At 40.9% G+C, this 9,862-nt stretch overlaps 1 protein-coding gene across 1 annotated transcript in view; it reads right to left on the bottom strand.

Annotated features, from left to right (window-relative positions):
- Positions 1 to 1,305: 1,305 nt before the first annotated feature.
- AADAT (aminoadipate aminotransferase) overlaps positions 1,306 to 9,862 on the bottom strand; it is a 28,077-nt gene continuing 19,520 nt past the window's right edge. Inside the window, 6 exon segments of the mRNA XM_083756134.1 lie at positions 1,306 to 4,397; positions 4,979 to 5,080; positions 5,214 to 5,320; positions 6,429 to 6,493; positions 7,818 to 7,879; positions 8,942 to 9,038. Of these exon segments, the coding sequence (XP_083612260.1) occupies positions 4,356 to 4,397; positions 4,979 to 5,080; positions 5,214 to 5,320; positions 6,429 to 6,493; positions 7,818 to 7,879; positions 8,942 to 9,038 (475 nt within the window). The 3' untranslated portion in view covers positions 1,306 to 4,355.

Raw genomic sequence — 9,862 nt, 5'->3', positions numbered from 1 at the left:
TGAAAAGAACAGGAGCAACTTAAAAACACTGATTCAAAAGGCACGACTGCAGAGAAGCATGGAAACTGGTCAAACACCTAGGAAATCTAGATGGTGAATATTTACATTTCCCCCTCTCCAATGCATTTTGGGAACATTGGGAACAGGCCGATCCACAGCGGGACCAGAGTGGGAATGTTGTGGCATAAAGCATTATAGCCCCAGCTGCCTAACTAGGGTCTTAAGCCAGAATCAGGTTCTGCCACAATGGGATTGTGTGCAAATCTCACCTCCATTTAAGACACAGCTATAGGTGTTTGGGCATTTGTCTGAATATGCAGACACCAAAGTGTGCTCATGAGCGTGTCCCTTCAGTCCCCCGTCTTCTGCAGTTTCTACAGCAATTGTGACGATGATAAAAGCAGGGTCTCTGATCACACGGAGAAGTCTACTTCGTAGAAAACCTCTTCAGGCCTTTCCCAAGCAACAAGGGGATGACCAGCGATGGAGGGAACCCCCAAAATGCACACAAGGAAATTGGGGGGGAGCCTGAAGGCACACACGCCCAGCCCTCATCTACATTTTCAGTGTTCTCATGTTCAGGCAAACATCTGAATATGCTTTACGGAACTACACTTTGACATATGTTATAAATCATGGCGAAAATGTTTGACTGCACATGTGGTATGTTCCAAGGCACTTTCTTCAGTGCAGATCACATTTAGATTGTGTGGAGGCCCAGCCAGATGGGCGGGGTATAAATAATAAATTATTATTATTATTATTATTATTATTATTATTATTATTATTAAAGAGGCAACAATGGAGGAGAGGCAACAATGTCTCAGAGTATATCCCCTCATGCTTTATGAGTTGCTGTTCTCCCCCCTGGCCTTTTGAGAGAGCTTTCAGCGGCCACCATTTGAAATGGGAAGCTCTTGAGCCACCATCCACCGGTAGAATCACTTGTGCTGGGTGAATTTCTGACCATGTTATCTTCCTATCAAGGTGGCATTTTGCAAATCAAAAATGTCATACAAATACACACAGACAATGTTTATCACTTTGAAGCTTTATTCTCTTTTTATGGGATAAAACTGTTTTAACAATTCAGCCCACGAAAGGGAAATTATAAAATGAGATCAGTTTAAAACAGATTCAGTTCTTTAGTCTTAAGTACAATGTTGTTATATGCAGGGTGCATTTTGATAACATAAAAATTTATTAATTAATTTATATTATTATTATTAAAAATTTCTACACCACCCTTCATTCGAAGATCACAGGGCAGCTTACAATATAAAAACACAAAATTACATAGCACAATAACTAAGGGCTACAAATAATAATAACCAAACCCCAATAATTTGATAAGAACATAGCATGCAATCTATACTATCGTCTGTCAATAAAACTATCCACTACAAGCTCAAGAAAAATAATGATGAGCAAACTTTGCTGCAAAGGCACATTTTCAGTTCAATACATATAGTGTTTCGAGTAGAAATATTTGCTGATTCCACCCCAAAACAATGTCAACAAGTAAATGTTGCAGGTTATCAGCTTGTGCGATTTTAGCTAAATTTTCTGCTCCATCCTTCTCATTACTTAAAAGGAATGTCCCCATAATGACTATTTCAAATTGCAGAAAGCTTCTTTTGGAACCTGAGTAGGATCAGAGCCTTCCGCAAAGGGAAATTTATAATGTCAGTAAAATACTTTTTACAGTCAGTAATACCAGTGGGGTTGATTTGACGTTTGATAACGCAGACAGTTCAGTCTGTGCCAAGACCTATTTTATTCACTTTTAAAATATATTTTTTTAACCACCGTTAGTTGACTATGTCCTCTGTTTGCCCCTGCCTAGAAAATAACATTTATGAATCATCACAAGCTTCCCAGATGTATTCAGCCAAGAGTGTTCTTTCAGTAGACTCAGCAACAAAACTGAGTCTCTCTTTGCTTCCTTTGAAAGAATTCTAATCCAGTAATTGAAAATGCAAGAATAAATGGACTCCCAAGTCTATAGGAGAAGAATCCAATGAATATTTTTAGGGGCACCCATAATTGCTCTAAGGATTCTTTTCTGAGAACTTTGCAGATCAGTTGAGATCAGAGGGGCCCCAAGGTTGCACTTTAAACCATGATCAGTTAATTATTGTTCTTATATTTCTCACTCACCCTTCACCATAAGGTCTCAGGGCCGGTTATAGCAATGAAAAACACAGTATTAAAATCAGTTAAAACAGTCAGAGATTGTTTGAGGACTTCGATATTAGGAAAGAACTTTAGGACCCCACTGGTTGCCTGTTCCGCCTTCAGTCTAACAAGTTGAACGTTTACTTTCCAATTGCAGATTTCAGGAAAGCAAACTTCCAGATAACAGATATCATGTGATCATAAATGCTTCATAAAGACCTTAGATATTCTACCAAGAGAAGGCACTTTTCCCTTTTCAGAGTTAATATTAAATTTTTTATTAAAAACAACAACCATGAGACAACCTCACAGGCGCTTTTGGAACATCAGAAAATTAACAATGTCAATTTGTGTAGAGCATTTCTTCTTGGCAACTGACAATGAGAAATCATTTTAGTAGTGTGGCCATCATATATATTATCATAAAAAAACTAGTAACATTGAGAAATACTTTTAGCACGATGGTTATATATTATGTAAAAAAACTGAACAGAAACAGGGACAAATATGATGGCTATCATTACTGTAATCTGCATCATGTGTTCAGCAGAAGTAGCTTTCATCTTCATTTTTGTAGTTTAATGGATCTCAAACTTTTTTGTCTGGGTCAGAATAAAAAATTGCTCATGACACACTGAATTTCTTATTGATAAGAAATATATTGGAAAACAAAAAGTAACAATTTCTAGCATTGCTTGATTTTGAAAAAAATATCTATCCATAATCTGCGAATATAAATAATAAACAAATTATTTAAACAAATTATTTTGATAGTATACTATACCACACTTAAATGTTTAAATGTTTCTTTGATCATCCTTGAATATTCCCGCAACACTTGCCATCCTCTCCTGCCACACCAGTGAGAACCACTGATATAATTTATAGTGTAATCCTTTACATGTTTACTCATAAGAAAGTCCTTGGCCCAATTTACTTTTGCCATTCCCATTTCGATTTCAGGGATTCACTGCCAAGTGGAAAGAGTTCAATCTGCTTGCTTTCCTTAGATATCGGGTTTGCCATTCTGCATGGAGAGTGCAGCTATTTATTTGGAAATGGGTATTTGATCAGTTGAATGTAAATTCTGGGAGGATGCCATGAAATGGTGGCTGCAGCCACGCTTCTTAGCAGTTCTTGCTACTTCTTTCCTTATTACTTTTGGACTCTTTTGTTCAGTGGATGAGAGATGGAGAAGATGCAGGGCACCTCTACTAAAGTTTGGGGGCTATTATGGTTTAAAGATAATTTCTCATTAAAATCTGGGGGAAACATGTTGATACACAAAAGGGGGCGTTGTTTTATAAACTATTTCAATCTAGCAAAAATTAGCAAGACTCATTGAGGGCAACACTTAAGCCATAGCTTAATTTAGATCTTCCTGAATAACCAGAGCCAGTGTGGTGTAGTGGTTAAGAGAGATAGACTCATAATCTGGTGAACCGGGTTCGCTTCCCCACTCCTCCACATGCAGCTGCTGGGTGACCCACTCACCTCACAGAGTGTTTGTTGTGGGGGAGGAAGGGAAAGGAGAATGTTAGCCACTTTGAGACTCCTCTGGGTAGTGATAAAGCGGGATATCAAATCCAAACTCTTCTAACCAATATTCCAAGATGTCAATATACAGCCTCTACCAGCAGATGGGGTACTTTAGGTGCACTGCTCCCCTGTCCTCTGTCTGACTGAGTCACTGCAGCACACTGGGATGAAGAGAGGGAGGATTGTGTGGCAGTGGCCAGGTTGGCATGGTGAATTGGCTGCACTGGAAAATTTACACTGCACTAACCTTGCCATTGTATCCTTCTCGCTCTTTGCATGCTGCAGAGACTCTGTTGGATAAAGCTCAGTTGAATACTGCAGCCCCACCTTATTAACTGCTATGGACAGCCTGAAAACAGCAGACCACCATGAGGGGAAAGGCGTGCATTTTACGTCACAGCATACTCTGCAGACCACAGGTAGCCAATGGGATGCCCGCCAGATGTTGCACTACAACTCCCATCATCCAATGGGCTATGGTGACTGGAGCTGATGGGAGTCATAGTCAAACAACATCTGGAGGCCCCCCACAACGGCTCTCCCTGCTGTGGACAGTTGGGAAACCCCAGTGTGTTCGAAAAGGCTGGAGTTTCGACCGTAGATTCTTTAGCTTATCAAGGATTTTTCGTTTGGTAAAATCATAAGGCTTCTTTGATGAGCTCAGCCAACCTCTGAAAACCCTGCAATAATAAATAAGAATGATAACTGGTTAGGATTGGAGCCATTCAAGTGTGAGTTCAGGGTCTGCCACACAAGTCTCAACAAAGCCCTATTTACTCTTTCTCCTCTGACTATTTTGACTCATGAGCACATGTGAAGGCAGCATTACAATGAACGGGAAGATGTGCACTTTCCATACCTCCTCCCTCCAGGCCCCATGTCTATCTCTCATGGTCCAGAGCTAGATATAGGAAGTGTGTACAGACCTTCTGTGGCATGTTTGCTTGGACAGGGACCTTCCTGCTTTATTTCTAAATTAGCTGATTTGGCAACATTCCTACACCAAACAGGAATGCTTTCAGCTCCTTCCTTTGAAGGTCAAACCCTTGGCCACTGTTCCCAAATGTTCCTCTCTCTGAAGGGCCAAGTCTCCACAAACCTCAGGGGAGTGTGCGGACTTCACAGGGCTCTCTGGGTGATGCAGGGCCCCAGACTTGCACCTGTGAGTCTGGCCGTAGTGACAATGATGATAGGAGGCTGAATGATAGCAAATCTGACCAAAGAGTTGACAAGCTGGCAGGCACAGCAAGACTGCACTCACCTGATCAATCTGGCTTGGAGAAGAAAGCGAGAAGGAAGCTCTGACGTAAGAGCTGGGATCGGAGCTGTTAATGTTAAACGCTCTTCCAGGAACCAGCAGCACCTAGAGACAAATCTTTCATGTTCAGTTCATAAGCTTATTCTGCCTCTTCCCATATTAGACACTGTTAAAACTATGATTACCTCCCTCTCTCCCAACATTATTTTAGGCCTAGGATAGTACAGATTTATCATACTTGTTTCTCCAAAGCTTTCTTCATTATCAACTCTTGTGTATCAGAAACTCCCTTGATTTTCATCCATAGAAACATTCCAGCTGCAGGTGAATGCCAGTCTGCTAGGCCTTAAGAGAGAGAGAGAGAGAGAGAGAGAGAGAGAGAGAGAGAGAGAGAAAGAAACAGTCAGGGAAAGGAAACATGTAAGAATATAACTTTCATGCAATAACGTAACTTTTCTTCTTTAACAAGTTTAGGTTTCTTTAACGTTCTGTAATGATTTACTGTAAGACTTATGAGCTGCTCTTAAGCCATCTGCTGTGCACATCTTCTCATATACTTCTCTGAACAAATGAGGGAAATTATGGACTTCCTCCCTGGGTTACCTTCCTTCTGGCAATACATCTCTATCATATATAGGAAGGGTGAGGGAGTTTTTTTTCCTGAGGGCCACATTCCCTTCTGGGCAATCTGGTAAGGGCCACATGACACTAAGGATGGGACATGAGGCAAAAGTGGGCAGGGCAATGGATATAAATTTTACCATTGTACAGTAGGCTAGTTTCTACATACACTCACATACTTTTTCCTATCCCACCTCCAGGCAATGAAAGAGGCATTATCAGAGTTATTCCAGCCAGGTATAAACACTTGATGAAGGTGCAAAAAGGGCTGCGGAGAAGTGTGGCCTGGAACATATCCAGCCCACAGGCCTGAGGTTCCCCTACCAATGGCATCAGTGCCGGATTTACGTATAAGCTAAACAAGCTATAGCTTAGGCCCCCCACCCCCCAAAAAAAAATTTAAAGGGGAAAAAACTGGATGCACATTTCCAAAATTTAAGATAAAAAAACAAATAAAATAAAACCTACATACAGCAACAGTGTTTGTGTGTTGTGTAGGCACCTATGATGTAAGTAATGGGCCCCGCTTGCTAGCCTGCTCCCTAAAATATTACTGGTTTGCTCATTTCTGTATCAATTGCTTTGATAAAATACATATTTTATTATGTGCAAATGGCTTTAGATACCTATTAGGTCCATAAATTACCATGTAGCATATATTCAACAGAAAAAACAGTGATAATTTGTTGTTGACAAAGGACAGCTGGACATATAAAGGGCCCCATTACCTTCAGTAGCTTAGGGCCTCATCAAACCTAAATCTGGCACTGAATGGCACATACAGGAACAAAACAATTGATTTACAGTTCAAATATTACTCTTGTCTTCAAACCTTTTAGCCACTTATCTGCTGCCACAAGCATCACATCCCGCTGCTTCTTGTAAAAGTCCACCACACTGGAATACAAACATCATTGGGGAAAAGCCATTTCAACAAGAGAACTCTCGCATCATTAAAACTCTGAGGGCAAAAACGAAGAGTACGAGTTTATAAATGAAACAGAAACCGAGGGCTGGAGTGTACACAAAATGGCGACTGCAATGTGGAAGCTGGTTTTAGTCCCTCGCCATTCATCTGCGTGCAGTGGCTTATCACACAAAATGAAATTTCTTGTCAGTGCTTTTTAGGGGCAGGCAGGTGGGAGATAGTGGTGATTTAGAGAAAAATCCCTAAATCTAGTGGTGAGTGACATGTAAGAGTCCTCATGGGGCACATATGTTAAAACTACATGGCTGGCCTTTGTGCATGCATATCCTCTTTGGTGCCATAGATTTCAATAGATGTAAATAGTGCATAGGTATGCATCACCGTTATGAATGTTTAATGTTCATAGCATTAAGTATGCAAATACTGACGCCATGTAATACTGTGCTCACACTCTGCCCACCCATCCCCGGCAGGTCTCTACATATGCTTCTCACTATAGTATGCTATTAATGTGTGTGTGTGTGTGTGTCTGTACTGGGACAAGGTGAGGCTCTTCCAATGGTACTATTAATTGGCCAGTTGTAAAATAATACATGTTTTATGTTTCCATGGCAGTTCGTATTTTTATCTTCCTCTTCAGCAAAAAAAGCCTCCCATGGCAGCCTATGTAAGATTAATAAAAACAGTAATAAAAAAAGGCAACCATGCCCGCAAATAAACTTGCAATTTAAAAAGACATGACATAAAAGGAAGGGGGGGAAAGAATGCAGAAGTTGGAGGACACCGTCAGTTCCTGGACATACAAAGCTCTTGACCTGGCCAGCTCTAATGGAAATTCATGGATAGATAGAAAGGAAGAGCCAAATAAAGCTGGTCTCGCAACACAGCTACTGGAGTATATGCTCTTCAATGCACAAAATACAAAAAGTAGGACCAATGGAGTAATTATTTGCCTGCGCTAGACACCGCACACAAATTGCTTTGTGAGGCAAACTGGATGACACTAGCTGTCTTAACATCCCTAGTCTTCTTGGCAGTTCCACGGTTCCTTAAGTTTATAATTAGCCACTCATGGAGTGGCTTATTTCTTGCCCTTGTTCCAAAGGTCATGATGTACAGCCCTGCTTGGTATAAAAAATGCAGCAGTTATGTCTGATAATGTTAGAAGTAGAAGCCTGATTCTAATCATGTTTCCTTGAAAGTCTTCAGCATGGAGCCTTGGGCTACTGGAAAATAGCCCAACGTGAAAACAAAATGACAACAACATAGTAATGTAAAATATATACGCATTACCCATCTACGTGGTCCAGGAAACCTTTTTGTCCCCATTGTTGAAGAAGCTGGGCTATCATAAGCTATGGAAGTAAAGCTTAGAGTAAATATCTCATCAGGCAGAGACTAATAAACAAGCTAGAATGCCTAGGTATTGGAAAACCTGCATGCCGTGCAGTGAAATCCTTTGCCAGTTTACTCAGAAGTAAGTCCAGTGGGCCTTACTGTCAGGGAAGTTACGTAAGATTACATCCAAAATTCCCTTTAACCCCTTTAATTTATTATTTAGTTATTTATTGCTTCACATTTATAGCTCACCCTTCTTTCCCAAGTGGAGCTAAGGGAGGCTCACACCAATAAAACTACATAACTCCGAACAACATTATATTACAGAGATTAAAGCAGCATGGTGAGCCTGTAAGCCTGATACAGCTATTCTTATCTCTCTCCAAGGTTTTTGATCTCTATAAATCCGTATGCCCAGTTCTTAAGGTGTTCCACAACTACAGAATAACCCTGTCAAAGTGATTAGGCCCAGTGTTGCCGTATAAGTTTTAAGCGATGTTCATTGCCCAGAAGCAGAGACTGCATGTACAGCTCCCTTGTGTGTTGCCATTTCCCTTTCCACCCTTCTCAATTATGTTGCTAACTCAAAGGAATAGAAATTGAATCAACAAGGGGCTAGTTGCAAAAAGCTCTAGTTCCCATAACATTCTGTGTTGTTAATTAACACCACAGATTCCAAACGCTTAAAAGGTCTTTTTAAATTAAAATCAACCCTCTTAATTCATAATTACTTTTAATAATAAATTAAAAGTAGTGCTAATATGCGACAATTACACTTTTTTTATCTACACACACGCATGTGCAAACTTTGTGAAAATTATGCTGAAATTACAAAAAAGGTGGACAATTTTACATAATGGTTTTCTCATTGGGTGGTATCCAATTTGTGCAATGTGAATGTTCTGTCAGCGTAAGGATTTCTGCTTGCACAATTGCACAATGGAATAGTCCCCCCTTTCCCCCCAGTGCACCCCACAAATCTGCACCCCAGGAGCTGCCCTAACCCTCATGTTGTTACAATGAAGTTTTCCACAGCAAACCTAGTTGCATATACTTTTAGAAACCTTGTTGGCTCTTACCTGTGTGAAAGTACTGGTATGCATTGTGGAAACCTGAATATGCAGTATAACTCTGTCGATGAGAGGCTTGGGACCAGTTAGAAACCCTATCCTTAGTCTATGTAAAAACAACAACAATTAATTCGAATTGTAACATTTCATCATTTAAATATATAATTGCAATTCAATGCAATTGTGTTGGAATACCTTCCCTTGCTCCTGACATTTATTGTGACTTTCAATACATAGAAGAGAATTATGAGAGAGGAAGTAGAAGGAAAATGAGACATTACTACAGAAACTGGAGAAGAATCTAGGAGTTCAAGCACCTATAGCTAAGGAACTTTTGACAGCTCAGGTGAATGCCTAGCACTGGCTACACTTGCACTCTCTAGAAAAGAGCAGAATCTAGTTCTCAGTAACTGACAAGAGGAGGAAAGAGTGGCAGATGGGGTGTGTGTAAGTGAAATAAAATTAATGGGGAAGGCGAGAAGCAGTCTTTCTTTTATGGTTATAAAGATAAAGGTAAAGGGACCCCTGACCATTAGGTCCAGTCATGGCCGACTCTGGGGTTGCGGTGCTCATCTCGCTTTATTGGCCGAGGGAGCCAATATGGTCGTGTGGCCAGCATGACTAAGCTGCTTCTGGCGAACCAGAGCAGTGCACGGAAACGCCGTTTACCTTCCTGCTAGAGCGGTACCTATTTATCTACTTGCACTTTGAGGTGCTTTCGAACTGCTAGGTTGGCAGCATCAGGGACGGAGCAACGGGAACTCACCCCATCGCGGGGATTCAAACCGCCGACCTTCTGATCAGCAAGTCCTAGGCTCTGTGGTTTAACCCACAGCGCCACCCGCGTCCCCTATGGTTATACCAATAGTTTAAGGTTCTTTCTGCAGTGTGTGGCTGGAAATCCCAAGCTCAGAACCCACATCATTGCAT

This window comes from Podarcis gaigeae, assembly GCF_964106915.1.
Source record: "Podarcis gaigeae genome assembly, chromosome: 9".
Taxonomy (NCBI): domain Eukaryota; kingdom Metazoa; phylum Chordata; class Lepidosauria; order Squamata; family Lacertidae; genus Podarcis; species Podarcis gaigeae.
The sequence above is the reverse complement of the archived record's forward strand: the minus strand, read 5'-3'. Positions and strand labels throughout refer to the sequence as shown.